The 17,069-nt window shown below is 53.2% G+C and overlaps 1 protein-coding gene across 50 annotated transcripts in view; it reads left to right on the forward strand.

Annotated features, from left to right (window-relative positions):
* The window catches only part of CELF6 (CUGBP Elav-like family member 6), a 207,518-nt gene that overhangs the window by 119,055 nt on the left and 71,394 nt on the right, over nucleotides 1-17,069 (forward strand). For 25 of the 50 annotated variants that reach the window (XM_077827536.1, XM_077827565.1, XM_077827537.1 and 22 more), the window contains exon 4: nucleotides 15,097-15,123. The exons of the other annotated variants lie outside the window; for them this stretch is intronic. In XM_077827536.1, coding sequence (XP_077683662.1) covers nucleotides 15,097-15,123 — 27 coding nt within the window. The remainder of the gene's footprint in view (nucleotides 1-15,096; nucleotides 15,124-17,069) is intronic. 50 annotated transcript variants of the gene reach the window in all.

The raw sequence follows: 17,069 nt of genomic DNA on the forward strand, positions 1-17,069 counted from the left end.
TGCGGAAAGGGATCTGGGAGTAATAGTGGATCACAAGCTAAATATGAGTCAACAGTGTAACGCTGTTGCAAAAAAAACCAAACATCACTCTGGGATGTATTAGCAGGAATGTTGTAAGCAAGACACAAGAAGTAATTCTTCTGCTCTACTCTGCACTGATCAGGCCTCAACTGGAGTGTTGTGTACAGTTCTGGGCACCACATTTCAGGAAAGATGTGGATAAATTAGAGAAAGTCCAGAGAAGAGCAACAAAAATGATTAAAGATCTAGAAAACATGACCTATGAGGGAAGATTGAAAAAACAGGGTTTGTTTAGTTTGGAAAAGAGAAGACTGAGAGGGGACATGGTAACAGTTTTCAAGTACGGAAAAGGTTGTTACAAGGAGGAGGGAGAAAAATTGTTCTTCTTAACCTCTGAGGATTGGACAAGAAGCAATGGGCTTAAATTGCAGCAAGGTTTAGGTTGGACATTAGGAAAAACTTCCTAACTGTCAAGGTAGTTAAGCACTGGAATAAATTGGCCAGGGAGGTTGTGGAATCTCCATCATTGGGGATTTTTAAGAGCAGGTTGGACAAACACTTGTTAGGAATGGTCTAGATAATACTTAGTCCTGCCTTGAGTGCAGGGAACTGGACTAGATGATCTCTTGAGGTCCCTTCTGGTCCTATGATTCTATGCCCTTAGAGACGTCTGCCCCTAGGGCCAGGTGGGTGTGACTGGCCGCAGGACTGGGCCTGGCATGGAGGCTTAGAGCAACTTTGGGGTTCATTTTGCTTGACCAGGAGGTTGCTTGAACTGACCCCCACTTTACGCCCCAGCACCCTAGCTGGGTGGAGAGCCTCACTGTCTGTGGTGCATGGGCTGGACTCCAGGCAGCATGGGGCTGACGGCTAGCGAGCAGCACCCAAACGCTGCCTGTGACCTACAGTAGGTGTGTGCGGCAGATGGCCTGGGGCGTGCACATGTAGAACTCAGCTCAGTAAGAGCTGGGGGAAGCCAGCCTGTGCTGGGGGAACCGAGGGCCAGAGGCTCTCCAGAGGGATTGCTGGGCTAGAGGAGCTAGAGAAGAACTGACCCATAAGGGCTGTGGGAAACTTGTAGGCCCACGTGTGTGCTGAGTCCCATCCTGGTGGGTAAGAGCTCTGTGTACACAGCAGGTCTCAGCTCTCCCAGTTTAAGGGCCTTGGTGCATTGGGGTGGCAGGGCAGGGAGAGGAGAGAGGCTGCGGGGGGACCTGGACAGGGTAAGGAGGAAGCAGAGGCTGGGGGAGATCCAAGCACTTGAAGGAGTCGTAGGAAGCTTGTGGGGAGACTTTGGCAGGGGAGGGAGGGGTGGAGGTTGGAGGAGGCTGGTGGCTGGGGTGAGGGAAGAGGGGGCAGAGGCTGAGGAGATGGGGGCTGGGTTTGCTGGAGCGTTGGTGGCCTCTCTTCACTGCGAGATGCTGGTTCAGAATGTGCTGACCAAAGGGGAGGTGCCCGAGTGGTGTTCCCCAGCACGCCCTGTCCACGTGGCTCTGCCAGTCGTGCCACGGGGTCTCCGCAGGCTCTCTATTACACTGAGTCGCAGGACCCAGGGCCACAGATCTTATGTCAGGGTTGGGCAAACTTTTAGGCCCGAGGGCCACATCTGGGTATGGAAATTGTATGGCGGGCCATGAATGCTCACAAAATTAGGGGTTAGGGTGAGGGCCTTGGGGTGGGGCCAGAAATGAGGAGTTCAGAGTTCGGGAGGGTGCTCCAGGCTGGGACCATAGGGTTCGGAGGGTGGGAGGGGGATTAGGGCTGGGGCAAGGGGTTGGGGCGTGGGAGGGGGTCAGGGTTGCAGGCTCCTGGTGGGGCTTGTCCCTTCTCCATCTCCTATGCAGAGGTGCGGCCAGGTGGCTCTGCACACTGCCCTGTCCGCACGCGCCACCTGTGCAGCTCCCACTGGCCGCGGTTCCCAGCCAATGGGAACTGCGGAGGCAGCACTTGGGGAGGGGGGCAGCATGCAGAGCCCCCTGGCTGCCCCTACATGTAGGAGCTTGAGAGGGGACATGCCATTGCTTCCAGGAGCCACGCGGAGTGGGGAAAGCCCTGGACCCCGTTCCCCCACGGGAGCTCAAGGGCCGGATTTGAATGTCTGGAGGGCCGGATGCAGTCCCCGCACCGTAGTTTTCCAACCCCTGTCTTATGTCACCACCCTGCTTCAGTTTCCCCTCTGTAAAGCAGGGACTATCCTGTTAGCCCTGTCCCCCCAGGGGGCTGTGGGTGCCGGGAAACCCTCGGGAAGAGCTCTTTTCTCTGTTTTGTGTCTCTCAGTGCAAAGGCCGGGCACCTTCCAGCTGACACCAGCGTTTAGCTCCCCTCCACCAGGGCTAGATTCCAGGCTGTAGGAGAGGGAGAGCCATGGGCAGAGCTCTGCCCTGCTAAGCCCCCATCACCTGCCCAGGCCGGGGGGTGAAGTACTGAAAAGCTGCAGGCGCCGCTGCCAGAACTCCAGCAACCGCTTGCAAATCACATGGGTGCCACTGCACCCCATCCATTACCGGCCAGCATGTGGGGAGGGGACAAGGGGCAGCGCTCGGGAGCTGCCAGGCCAGTAAGCAGACATGCCAGAGCTGGGCCTTCAGTGGGAGAAATGGGGCCATTCGGCAGGCTGGGCTGGGAATTGGCAGGGATAGGAAAACAAAGGCGCCATGGGGAGCAGGCAGCTCCTCCCAAGCCTGTTCAGCACACACCTGTGCTGGGCATTGCAGGTACAGGTGGGCATTGGGGAGGGCAGGGACAGGAGAGGAGAGTACTGTCCCTTACACACACAGACACATGCCATCTCGCCGCAAACCCCCCAAAACACCCAGCTGCAGTCTTTGCAAACATGCTTTTACACAGACCAGCTTGCCACGCCAATAGATCCACGCATACATGTTTACCGACACAAACGGGCACCCATATGTGCACACATGCTCATCCAAGCACACTTCACAATTGCATACCTGCACCCACACAGACGCCAGCTTTGGCATCCACAGAACCCGGCCCCAGCCTCCTGTGCTCTTTGCCTTCGTGAAAAGCACGGCTAGGGGATTGCCTAGTATTCAAGTGCACACCCCCTCTGGGGTGCAAACCTAAAATTGTATTGTCTTGTGCTGAACAGAAATCTGTACAGCGTAAGCTCATGAAAATTACCCCCTCCCTCAATGTGGAGGAAGATATGCACAGCTTTCCCCCACCCCGTTATGAATTGCACAAACTGGTTTAAAAAAAACAAAACAAGTTTATTAACTACAAAGGATAGATTTTAAGAGATTATAAGTAAGGCTGCAAGTCTGTCACAGCGGTAACGGATTCCATGACTTTCCGGGACCTCTGGGACTTCTGCAGCTGGCAGGTGCAACTGACCCCAAGTCTTGGGGTGGCCCTGGGGCCAGCCGCACTACCCCCATCCCCTGCCCAGCTCCCCGCAACAGTGGCAGTCCCAGGCCGCCCTCCGCCAGCAGCAGCTGCGGCGGTCCCGGGCCGGCAGGGCCAACCCCCACCAGCAGCGGCAGTGGAGGCCCCGTGTTGCCCCCCCAGCACCAGCGGGCACCCCAGAGGCAGCTCCAGCACCAGTGGATGCCTCCCAGCAGCAGCAGGACCCTCCCCCCCCCACAGCACCAGCAGGTGCCCCAGCCCCCCTTTCAGAGCAGCAGCTACACCCCCAGAGACCCGCAGAACACCATAGATGTAGTCAGGGGTGTATAGTACAAGTCATGGACAGGTCACGGGGCCATGATTTTTTGTTTATTGTCCATGACTTTTACTAAAAATGCCCATGACTAAATCTTAACCCTTATAAATAAGGCTAGCAAACAGATCACAGTAGGTTACTGAGCAAATAAAACAACCACAAAAGCTAAATACACTGAAGAAAGTGGTTACAAGTAGTAATTTCTCACCCTAAATGTTGTTTTAGGCATTTCTTTCACCGGCCAGACACATTTTCCAGCATGGGCTCAGCATTTCTTCTCCTCCTCCTCTCCCTCTCCCCCACCTTGTTTCTTAGATGTTTCCAGCAGTCATCCTGGGCAGGGATTCAGTGAAGAAAAGCTTCCTGATGAACTCACTTCCCTGCCTTAAATAGGATTTACATATGGTGGGAATCCTTTGTTTCCCAGGTTGGTCCCCACCCCCTATTAGCAGAAAAATACCAGTAGGCTGAGATGTGGGTCTAGTACCGGGTGACATGATCACATGACCCTGCAGTGTCACACCAGCATCCCAGGAAGCTTCTCAGGAAGGAGGGTCCTATTGTTCTCCCTAATGGCCCATCCAGGCTGATTGCATTGTCTGGTGGGCGTGCCCCAGGTGTAAACACATAAAACATATCTTAGTTATGCCATATTCATAACACCAGCTCTATGAAGAATATTGGGTGTAGTGTCACATGCCACCTTCCCTGCTGAGATGCAGTGTCCTGGGTGACTAGGTTTTCTGTTGTCTTCTTGGCTTTTCCATCATTATGGGGTCGGCCTTGGCCAGTGCTTTAAGGGCCTATTTAGGGACAGCTGGGTGACACTCCTCCTCCTATCTCTCTTACCCCACCCTGAAAGCAACTTAGTCCTTCCCTGCCACTCCCCCAAGGAGCCATATAATATACAGGGGAAACTGAGGCACACCTAAGACTCACAAAAATGCTACAAAATTTCCTCCGTCGTAGCCAAGGGCAGAGATTAGAGGGAGACCCTATTTGGGGTCTGGGCAGAAGACTTTATTTCAAGTTTATTTGGATTTAATAAAGTAGCACCCCCACAGGAGGAGTTTGCCTTCCACTTTCTGGGGCGGGGTGCAGTTCTTAAGGGGAAACTGAGATGGGGGCTCCTGAGCTATGCTTGGCCAGTGGGGGTGCTCCAGGCCTGGCCTGCCCCTCTGACAGGCAACCAACTGTTGTTTGGGACTGTTCTTTTCAGAAACGTGAGGATCTAAAGCACTTAGAGCTAAACCCAGTGTAGACAGATACTGAGCGATCCAGCCCCACCCCTCTCTGCTGACATGCCTCGTCTGGCCTTCACCTCTGGCTGCTGCTCCTGTACTGGGCTCCCTGCCACAGTCCCCCACTCCCATCCCACTTTCCCCATCCTGGGTTCCTCACCCAGCCCTGCCGCTGCCCCTCAGTCCTGCCCGCAGCCCCCTGCCATCCCAGTCTAGGATCTCCCCAGAGCAAAGATTGCTAAAGGCAGATCTGTGCAGTGATCTCTGATTGGTGCCTATGCTGACCCCCTTCCCCTCTAATTCATTTCTCGTGGGTTGTAACCTGACCTAGCTTTGAACCTGCAGCTCTAGAGTGAAAGCCGGTGCCCTGCAGGTGAATTCTTGCCATAAGGAGTTGATGGGTCTTGGAGACGGCTGACCTGGCAGCTGTGGCCAGTGCTGGGTTCTGTCGTTAGGGCGTCAGGTCACGCCCTGGGTGGCGGATACAAGCTGTTGGTAGCATTGCTTAGGTACTGCAGCCTTCCTCCTCAGATAAACCGGAAGAGCGGCGGAGCTGCCGCCAAATTGCCGCCTTGGGACACGGACTGCCGCCCCATTCTGAATGCCACCCCAAGCACCTGCTCGGAAAGCTGGTGCCTGGAGCCGGCCGTGGAGTGGGGGCACGTGTGTGGAGAAGGCAGAGAGAGGTCAAACCCAATTCCCAGATCCAGACTCCCTGGGCTCTGGGAAGGATCTGCTTTGAAGCTGCGTCTGGATTTGGTAGCTTAGGCCCATATCTGCTCAGAGGTGGAGAATGGGGAGGTGCTGTGATTGGCTCAGAGTCCATAGCAGCCCACCTCTTGGGCACCCACATGGAGTATTACAAAGCACTGGCAGGCTGTAGCTCTGAATGGTGGCCTTGTTCCCTTTCCTTGTGTGCTGGAAGGCTAGAATGAGGATCCACGTCAGAGCATGTGAGACAATTAGAGGATCTCAACGCACCAAGTGAATGAACTAAGCCCTACAGCTGCCCTGTGAAGTTGAGCACCAGTATCATGCCTTCCACCTGAGCCAGTGATTACACCATCATCAGAATATCATCACTTGCCTAATGAGAGTTTGCCTGGAAATCTCTCTCTGCCTCTGTGTAAATTCTCCTGTTGCACCCATCACCGTGGTATCTGGTAAAGCACTCAGAAGTCTACCTGAGTCTTGGTTCCAGAGGAGGCGCACACACTGTGCTCTCTTGGCGAGAGTTTCCTTGGCTGCTTGTTGTTTTCCCACAACCTGAAATAAGCAGAGCCTGAGAGCCAGAGTCCAGGCTTTGCAGGGGAAAAGCTAACAAGTTCTCATGTGAGTCAGCCCAAGTGGTAAAACTGGGGATGGACGGCGGTGTTTTGGTTTGGCCCATTATAGCAATAGAGACCAGGTGCAAATTTTGGCACTACATGTGACTCAAAGTTCCCCAGCTCCAGCAGGAGTTTGTTGCCGCTCAGTCTCTGGTTCACTTTCATCCAGTCCAGTTCCCTCGTCCCTGAGATAAATGAAGAGCCAAACCAAACTCTTTTGAAGGCACCTTCTGGAACTGCAGCTAACTTTAAAGTGAACACTCTAGCCGAATTCTGAGTGCTTTCTCGCCATTCAGATGCTCACTGGGGAGTTCTCTCTTGCCTAGCGAGAGGCCAGCGCTGTTGCAGGGCGCATGCCGATGGATGTGTCTTGAATCTTAAAAGCCATGGGGCAGCAGGCTGGAGCAGGACGCCTTTGTCCCTCCAGCCTGCCATTAGACCCATTCCTCTTCCCAAAATGTCAGAGAGCTGAGATTATCATCTGAGATGCCCAGCAAATACAGAGATAAACGGCCCAAGAATCAATAAGAACTTGGCCTTGGCCTGGTTCCCCAGTGATTGGTGAGCCCGTTCCCTTCTCTGCGTCACACACAATTACTCCAAGCGGCAGGCTGTCACTCGCCCAGCAGCATGGACAGGCCTGAGCGTGGGGCTGGCTCACCTTCTACCCGCAGGGAGCAGAACAGGGCTCCCATCCCTCACAGGTGGGTGGGAGCATTGCCAGTGTGCGTGGGACCCAGCATGAGGGAGTAAAGGACAAGAGATGGCCGCAGAGGAAGGCTAGGCCAGTGGTTTGAGTGCCAGCCTGCCACATGGGGACCCCCACTTCCATTCCTGTCTCTGCCTTGGACAAGTCACTCGGTTGCTCTGTGCCTCGGTTTCCCATCTGTACTATGGGGATTCTTGCGCTGCCCTACCTCCCTGGGGGCTTGCTAAGGCAAATTCATTAAAGATTATGAGGTGCTCAGCACCAACGGTGATAGGGCCAGAGAAGTCTCTGAGGTAGAGAAGAACTGGCAGGGATGGGTGATGCTGTGTCTGTCTCCTAGGCCTAGGGCGTCTGGTGAGGCTGAAGGCCTGGAGCTGTCAGTTGTGCTTCGTGTGATGATAGTTCTCGACCATGGCAGACTAGACTCCAGGCCCCGAACTCCGAAGCAGACCTGGTCCAAGTGTCTCAGTAGAAACTCTTGTGACCAAAAAAATAGCCTTGTCTGAAAATGATGGGTTTGGAGGAAAATTTTCATTTTTTTTCTAAATGTTCCAGTTTTCTATGAACCCCCACCCCGCCCCAACCACTGACATTTTTGCCTTTTCAGTTCTCTCTCTCCCTCCCACCATCACTGGGCTGATGCCCTGGAGCTGCTCCGTATGAAGCCAGTCAGAACTCTAGCGTGCCTCCTCTCTACACTGTCACCAGGGCAAGAAGCTCACACAGCTTCTGCCTCCCTGAGTCTGACCTCGGCGTATTCAGCATCCCTTTTCACACCGTGCGCTTCCCGCAGCGAGTCCGCCTGGCAGATCTCCTGGGGAAGCCACAGAGCCCTGCACCCCAACTCCGCAGTCAGCCATGACTCTCAGCCAGTGTGTAAAACAGGTTTATTAGTCAACAGGAACACAGCGTAGAACAGAACTTGTTAGAACAGAAATCAGTGACTTTCAGCCAAATCCATCTTGGGGGAACCCTGGACCAGACGCCCTGGACTACCCCCTCCTTGAGTCCCCCACAGGAGACTGAACTCAACCCTGCTGCCTGGCGTCAGACATACCCGTTGCTCCTTCTCTGGTCTTTGTCCTGCTTCCCTGGCAAAGTGTCACTTGGTTGCATAGTGTCACTTGGTTGCATCCCCCTCCTGGTTCTCAGGTTACGAAGGGCACTGTCCATAGCTTTACCTGCAGGCAGCTAAAGCAGCCTCACTGGCCCCCCAAGGGTCTCAGCAAAAATCACACACCCTTATCCCCACCACATAGGCACTGGTGCAGTACACAGGGAAACTGAGGCACGCACAGTATTCATGCAAAACAGTAAGACTCACATATACACACATAAAGCATAACAAGGGGAAAACCCCACTTTGTCACACCACGTGCCAAGCCATTGGCCTAGCATTTCCGCCATTGGTGGAGCTCTGGCATGACCCTTGGCCCATTAGATGCTTTGGAGAAAGTTGCTGGGCAGTGGATATGTACAGCCCCATTATTCTCCCTGCTGGCCTGGCAGGGCCAGAGCGCAGCCTCTCTCTAGGACAGCTAGCATGGCCGCCTTGCCATTCCCCGGGACTGACTCGCACACACAAGTCCCATGGCGATGGTCGCAAGAGGTTCCCAGGAGGCACAGAAGGGCGTGAGACTGGTGTTTGTAGCAAAGTTTAATGGGGAATATCCATGTTTATTTCCAGGCAGGTTGTTCTGGTTTTTATCCGCTGGAGGTTTTGTGCCAGCAGAGAATTGAAAGGGGAAAATCCCTGACAACCCCATAGCTGTAGAAATCAACCCTTATGGAGAAGCCCGGTAGAGTTTAATAGGGCTAAACGCAATCAGGGTCTTTAGAAATGACCCGAAGAACAAGAGGGGTCTCTGAACTCTGCTTAGGGTCTGTCTTCACTGCACCGTTAACCCAGTTATCTGGGTTTTAGTCTAATCCCCCGACCATCCACACAGAAAAACCTCTAACCTGGGTTTGGAGGGGCCTTAAGGCTGGGCTAGCTGACCCAGCTGTGGGGGGGGCGGGGATTAGAAACCAGGCTCTGTTTTAACTTGGGCTGCACCCGCCCTCCCGGATACAGGCAAATCACTGGAATGTTGCTAGTCCTCCAGTGGAAGCTGGGGCATTGGGTCAGGACTTGTTATTCCTTACTTGGAATATTGATTGTGCGATGGTGCTTCTCTGCTCCCCAGTATGCAAGGTGCTGTACAAACACGCCCTGAAGACACGCTCCCTGCCCCACAGAGTCTGAATTGAAGAGAATCTTAGAAGGAAGAGCGCCACCTGCTGATTCGGCTACGCCACTTCCTGGCAAAGTGCCAGGCCTGAGTTTGCTGGTGGGCAGAGGGGGCACCAGAGTAGGCAACCTGTGTTTTCGCTCCTGCCAGTCCCCATGAAAGGTGCCTGGTTCTCAGGCAATCCCTGACCAGGCCATTAGCTCTGGGGAGCTGAGGGAAGCAAAACTGCAGAGTCGTGCGCTAATCTCACACCCTCTGCTCGTCTTCTTGGCCTCGTCTCTCTTTGATTGGGTCATGTGTCTCGGGGTGAGGAGCCCGATTGATTGGTTCTGCTAATGCCTGATAGGAAATGGCTGTTATCTGAATGCGATCTGTTTGTTCTCCTGCCCAGGGGAATCTCAAGATCTATGGCAGGCAGATATGGAGACAAATGGAGATCTCACCTCAATCACAAACCTTAGATCAGATGTGCTAAAGGTGCCTGGGTTATTGGTTCTTCTTCCCCTCCCGACAGCTAGCAAGTGGCGAGTGTGATGGGTACATGGGCTGTTCCTGGACGGTGCATTTCCATGAGGGTGCCCCACTCCGATCCCCCGCGTGCGGCGCCAGAACCACCGAGCTGCAATTTGTTGAGCTCTTCTCCAGGTGGGCGGCTGGTTTCTCTCTCCCGTCATTCCTGTCGCTCTCTCTCTGCCCTTTCCCAATAGAAAATACGGGCCAGATCCTCCACAGACGTAAATTGGCACAGCTCCATTGCCACCAGCTGAGGATTAGGCCCAGTCAATGTATTTCCCGTCCAGGTATCCCAATAGAATGCACAGACACCCAGTGGAGCCTTAAACTTTCTCGGGCCATATGGTCTCACGATCAGTGGGTCATTCAATGTAATGACCCAGAGATCCATCTTCCCTCTGTGCCGCCATTGTCTTCCGAGCCATAACTCCTGAGTTACGCAGGTGTCAATGCCTGGGGCCTGATTCCGATCTCACAGCCCTGTTAACCGGGGTAAGTAATGAAGTGACGTCAGTGTAGAGAGCTGGCCATCCCCAGGAGGTCAGACACTGCTCCCCAGCACTCCAGTGTAAATCTGCGGTAACTTCACCGCTCTCAGCCCAGCATAGCGCCATTGACGTGAGTGGAGCTGTGTGGATTTACGCCAGCAGATGACTTGGCCCACCGCTAATTTCACAGCGTGTTTGGAGCTAACTGTGTGCTACTGCTGCATTTTCAACCTCAGTGATTAACATTTAGCCCTTGTCTCTGTGCAGTGCGTGGCCTGGCTGGCTTTCTCCGTCTCTCCATCACACCGGCCAGCCTTGCTTCCATTCCCAGGCCTGCAGCCTTTGCTTTCTCCGTCTCTCTGTCACACCGGCCAGCCTTGCTTCCATTCCCGAGCCTGCAGCCTTTGCTTTCTCCATCTCTCCGTCACACCAGCCAGCCTTGCTTCCATTCCCAGGCCTGCAGCCTTTGATTTCTCCATCTCTCCGTCACACCAGCCAGCCTTGCTTCCATTCCCGGGCCTGCAGCCTTTGCTTTCTCCATCTCTCCATCACACCAGCCAGCCTTGCTTCCATTCCCAGGCCTGCAGCCTTTGCTTTCTCCGTCTCTCTGTCACACCGGCCAGCCTTGCTTCCATTCCCAGGCCTGCAGCCTTTGCTTTCTCCATCTCTCCATCACACCGGCCAGCCTTGCTTCCATTCCCAGGCCTGCAGCCTTTGCTTTCTCCATCTCTCCATCACACCGGCCAGCCTTGCTTCCATTCCCAGGCCTGCAGCCTTTGCTTTCCTTGGAGGCCAGGCTCAGCCGTTCAGCCCAGAACATAGCCAGAAGAGCAGCAGGCATATTCAATAGCTGGAATGTGGATTTCATAAACGTTAGCCAAGCCTGTGTCCTGTAGCAGGGCAGACACACACGTCCAGCATACACAGCATCTATTGCACCCACACAGGCAGAGATTCCTCAGCCACGCCTAGCTTGTGATATCCACACAGACTCACAAGCGTACACAAACATCACTTATACTGCATCCACACACAGGCAGAGATCTCTTAGCTACACGCCTACCCTCTGTTACCCACACACACTCACAGGTGTACACAAACACCGCGTATACTGCACCCACACACCAGCAGAGATTCCTTGCCACACACCTACCCTCTGTTACCCACATACACCCCCAAGCATACACAAACACTACATGTGCTGCACCCACACCCTGTGATACACACACACACACTCACAAGCGTACACATGGGTCTACTCACTCACACATTACAGTACACAACACACCATATGGCCACCAAACACCTCAACAGCTGTAGATGCCCTCCACACATGCGTAGGCCATACCAGATACACAAACGCACACCACACACAGACCACATTGCACGCATCAACACTTGTCACAGTCTGCAAAGGTGCAAGCAATGCAGGGGGGGATGAAGAGCCCAAACGGGGATACAAAAATAGAAGGAGCTTTAGGTCTCCTGGGTTGAATTCTGTAGCCCAGTGAACAAACAGGATCAGCCCACCCACATGATCCAACGCTGCTGATGGTAATACATGACAAGAATGAATGCAAAGTCTCACCAAGGGAGAGGGGCACCCCCTTAACAAAAAACATCTGAGAGCTACCCACACATCATGGAAACACACACACACACCCGCCCCACATATAGCCTGGGCAATACACCATATTTACACACACACCATTTATCTACCCCTTCTGCACACAAACCCCCATAAACAAATACATTGTGTGTATTCACACGCACGCACACATCCTGAGCAGTTCACCATACTTACACACACACACACAGTTTATCTGCCCCTTCTGCACACACACCCCATGAAGAAATACACTGTATGTATTCACACGCGCACACACACCTTGGGCAGTACACCCTACCTGCACACACGCTTTATACTCCCCTTCTACACCCTACACCATGACCAAATGTATTATACTAACGTGCACATTTTGACACAGACCGACAGAGAATGCAGACCCCCTCGCAGACATACTGTGTATGTATCTTTCACTCTTTAACCAGGAAACCACACTCCCTTTGCCATCCCTGCCGCAGTACAAGCACGGCCGCACCTCACACTACAGCCGATGCCCACAGCCCATGACCAGGCACCCCCTCCCACGGCAGCTTCCAGGGAAAGCCAGCCCATGCGCTGCCACATGCCTGCACTCACACCCACACCCCAGGACAGGCACACACGCAGCATGTGGCCTGTCCACGGCCAGTCAGTACAGCTTGTTACAGCAGCGGAGAAAAGGGAAAGCGGGCCAAGTCTTTAATTTCCTCCTCGGAGATGGATCAGGGTATTGACGAGGTGGTTGACTGGGTGCTGGGAAGTGGCCCATGTGCAGTATCCGTGCAATCTTTTTGCCCATCCGGGGCTCCTTCCTAGAATGTAAATCCAGCACCAAATCCTTCCTGTCCGGCCCCTCCAGAGATCCCATAGCACAGCCTTGTGTCCTCCATCCAGCCACCTCTCTCCCTCGCCATCCATCTGCTGGGCTTGCTGCCCCATCGCCCCCTCCCCTGGTGAGAAGAACCCCTGCCTTGTGGACAGTCCCAATGGCTCTGAGCAAGGGGAAAAGGGACCCTCTGATACTGTCTGATGTTGCAGTCTGGCTCTAATGGGGTTATTATGTCAGGAGTCACCAGGTGGCAGTGTTACACATAATCTTACCAGCTCTTTTTCTTAGTATGAGAGAATGGTTCAGTCATGCAAGAAATATTTTAATACTGTGTTGCTAATTCTGTGGTGGGGAGCTGTGGCAAGCAGCTGGAGAGTTTGCATTTTGCCTTTATCTCTAACCAGGTCAGTTCTTAGGGAAGAGTTGCTCCCTGGAACCTAGACTTTGGGGTTTGGGTTGCAATTGCTGAGAGGAGATCCGTGCGCTGTTTGTGACCACCTCTGTTCCAGGACTGTGTATATATAGTGCAAATAAATTGCACTACGAATATACCCAGACTCTGTGTCACTGATTCCTCCTCCAATGGGATGTCGACCTGCAAGGCCGTGATGTCTGCTACTGCTGGATAGAGGGGCGAAAGAGATGTGGGGCAAAGTCTGAACTTGGAGTGGGATTTATCAGTGAGAGAAACAGAATGAAGAGACCCAAGGGAAGAGTGGGGAATGCATTGAGCAATAGGCCCTGGGAAGAGACTCTGCCTCTCTTTGATATTTATATAAGCTTTGTTCATTTCCAGACGCACAGAGACTGGCTACACTGTGCAGAGACACACAGCTGAAAGCTGAGAGATGGTCACAGACTCCTCGTTAAAATATGTTGTTTCTCTGAAACTGAAACGTTTCATGGAGACGTCTGGGTCTCGGTGATGTTTTATCTGGGAAGGTTTCTGAGGTCCGGAGCTCCCTGCTCAGTTCTGGCAAGAGAGAGAGGAGAATCAGCAGCCTGACCTTTCTGAGGAAGGAGTGGCCGTTCCATCGTGATTTCCTCGTGACGCACTTTATTTGCAAGGTTTCATTTTCACTCCAATGTGGAACAAAAACAAATTTCAAATTCAAAACCTTAAACCTTCTTGCAAAACTGAGTTGTCCGCTGGCCAGTTTTCATTGCAAGCTCTTCAAACGGAGCTTGGCTTTTGTTCTTTGTGTGTACGGCACCAGCACAATGAGTCCTGTCCCTGTCTCTGGCCCACAGGGGCTATTCCAGCGCTAAGAATAATAATGATCACAGGGGTTGCTGGTCCAGACTAAGGAGCATTGGCATTGCGGTATGGGGACCCAGGCCTGGGGGCTGTGGCTCAGGGTTGAGGGATATTGGCCGCACTGTTTGTGGGACTCTAGGACTGGAGGAGTAGGGGAAGTTGCATGTCAGGTTTGGGATCGGGAAGCGTTCCACTCTGAAGATCATGAGTAATGTTTACATACCATATTCATACAACATGCAGCTCTACTGCAAGTAGTGCCTTGGCTGGGACTCATGTTACAAGAGTTATATGTTTGCTTAACTTATTTTTCTAAACTGGCGTTTCCCTGCACCGAGTTCAGTGTTCCCAGTGTAAATCCCACCGCAGCCAATCTAGGGCTCAGGATCCGGCCCATTGTAGTTAAAATATCTCCCCTTGCGTTTGGTTATTAAAGGGAAAGAAGCGAGTAACCAGTGAGAATACTTGTCACTGCTGAGGTTCTGTCTTTGCTTGTTACACCTTGCACAACATGTGCGACGACATTTGGAATGTGCCGCATTTAAACTTTTGCGTTTCTTGGTGGTTTGGGGAAAACGATCCATTTCAAGATCAGCCTTGGAAGTGTTACCTGCTAGTGAGAGTTTTTGAGCGAAGCCTCCAATCCTCGAAAGGTTCCATTTTAAAATTTGGATTTACGAAATAGGTGTTTGTCAGCTGCCTCGAAAGGTATGGAAATTGGAGCAGTCAGCTCTTTCATGACAAACCCCCATTTCCTGAAATCCTGTGCACTGCAGGGGAATCATCACCCCAAACAATCCTGACAGAATTTCCCAGTAAAGTTTGCTGAACCACGCCCAGCCCCAGAGCCTGGTCAGTTGCACTTCCTTGTTGCTCTTATTTGTATTACAAGAAGCATCCTAGCAGCCCCAACCAAGAGCAGGCCCCCATTGGGCAAGGCTCTGTACAGATGGGTGGTAAGAGACAGGTCCTGCTTTGGACAGCATCAACACATCACCCTGAAACTTACTATAGTAGCGCCTGGCGTGCCCACTCTAAATCAGTCCCGTCATGCTGGATTCTGTAGAGCCACCTAGTATGAGACTGTCCCTGGCCCAAACTGCTCCCAACATAGACAGGGTGGGAAGGAAACAGAGGAAATGACTTGTCCGAGATCACGAAGTGGGTCAGTGGCAGAGGCAGAACAGCTACGCCAGTGCTCCAGCCACCAGCCCGTGCGGCCTCTCGCTGACCAGAGCCATCTCGTTCTCCTGCCCTGGCCCCATGCTGCTGCGTTCTGCTCTGCAGCTCTGCATGTTTATAGTGCCTCCCCCAATGGCTAAAACACCCTCTTCTCAGTATTCAAACAGCAAAGCAGGCCATCCTTTCTCTACTCGCCAGCATCTTTGAGGGCCTGGGCCCTGGAAGGGGTGGGGTTCTCTGCCCCAATGAGCGCTCCTGGAGGGAGTCTGCAGGCACACAGCCCCCTTCAACACTCTATTCATAGTACCCAAGGCTCTAGCTCAGCTGGCTGGTGGGCAGGAAAGCAGACCCATGGCCCCACTCTGCCCCCTTTGGGAAGGCTAGCAGTGCTGTCTAGATCTCGGCTCTTGGGGCATTCTGTCTCCTGACCAAATACCATCAGGAAGATTTCACAGCAGTGCCAGGCAATGAGAATATTGTCAGCCGCAAGCAATGGGCACGCCCTGGTCCAGGCAGTGTTGTCTAGTGATTAGAGCAGGGGCCTGGGAAAGTATGTCCCTCACTCTGCGGGTGTGGAGTATGGTCTAGCTGCCAAAGCAGGAATGTGGATCTGATCTTCCACTTACACAGGAGTGAAGCAGGAGTCGTTATGCTGAAGTCAGAGGGGTTACCCCAGTGTAAGGCTGGAGTCAGGGAGCAGAGAACACGGCCCTGGGAGTCAGGACTCCTGGGGATGAGGGGCCAGTTTATTCCTGGCTGTGGCAGGAAGTGTGGTTTGGCTGTTTGAACCAGACATTGGGAATCAGGAAGCCACAGTGCTATCCCTGTCTCCATTATAAGCCCATTGTATGGACCTTTAGCATTCTGTGCCTCAGTTTCCCCATCTCCTGGGTATTGTGGTAGTGCCCAGAGAGCCCAGCCTGGCCAGAGCCCTATTGTGCTCAGTGCTATCCAGACAGTAGAGGGATAATTCTCCCCTAGCTCAGAGGCTGCTGGCTGCGGGGTGCAGTGTGAGCAGGAGTGAAGGGTGGAACTTTAGCCTTGCCTCTGCCTCCTGGCCCAACACCCACCTCCCAGCTGAAAGCCAGTGAGCTTGGTGGGATCTGGAAAGGCTACAAAGTCCTCTGGACCAACTACGTTCCTCGTAGGCCCCTGTCCCTGGGGTAGAAGCTGCCAGGGTGTGTGAGCGCCAGTCTTTTCTCCCTGGCCACCTGTCCCTGGCGTGATGGCCGTGTGTGAAATCTCTATAGCAGGGTAAATAACTGTATTCCAAGTGAGATGTAGTTATTAACCACGACTCAGCTGGTGCCAGCGACACCTCCAGCACATCCCAAGGGGACCCTGGAAATAAATTACCCACTTACAGGATGTAATTGGTGAGGGATTAAAAATCAATAGGAAGGAGAGTGCGAGCAAGCCGCCTGCGCCTGGCCGCAATGCATTGCTCAGTGGAGGAGAAATCCCACGGAGGCAGGCGATTGCTTCTCCCCAATCCCCCAGCCCTGAATATCCAGCATCCCCCACCTACTCCTTCCCCTTGCTGTCTCCAGACCTCCTTGTGGGTGTCTTTAAGGAAAGGGACCTTGACCTCTCCTGAATATACTGTGATGACAACCAGCTGGCAAAGAACTCAGCCTGACCACACCACGTGCCAGATCTGATCCTTGCGCTGCGCAATCCCAGAGGCTGCCATGCAGTCCCGGATGTGACTGCTGAGTCCAGACCAGGGTTTAAGTAGACTAGGTGGTAGAGGCTGTGAGTCAATCTGGGAGCTCAGGAGAACCACATGGTCTGTCTGTGTTCAGCACAGCAGCCTCAGTATTGTATTCATTAGTTGAGTCCTGTCTCTTCTCTGCCATTGCTCTGGAATACCAGGAAATAAGCCGCTGGCCCCTCTAGGCTGGTGTCCCACCTCTGGCCATAGTGGACCAGAGCATTTGGCCATCACATCCAGCATCCAGTCCTGCCAGGCACATCA

Source organism: Eretmochelys imbricata, chromosome 10 (assembly GCF_965152235.1).
Source record: "Eretmochelys imbricata isolate rEreImb1 chromosome 10, rEreImb1.hap1, whole genome shotgun sequence".
Classification (NCBI taxonomy): domain Eukaryota; kingdom Metazoa; phylum Chordata; order Testudines; family Cheloniidae; genus Eretmochelys; species Eretmochelys imbricata.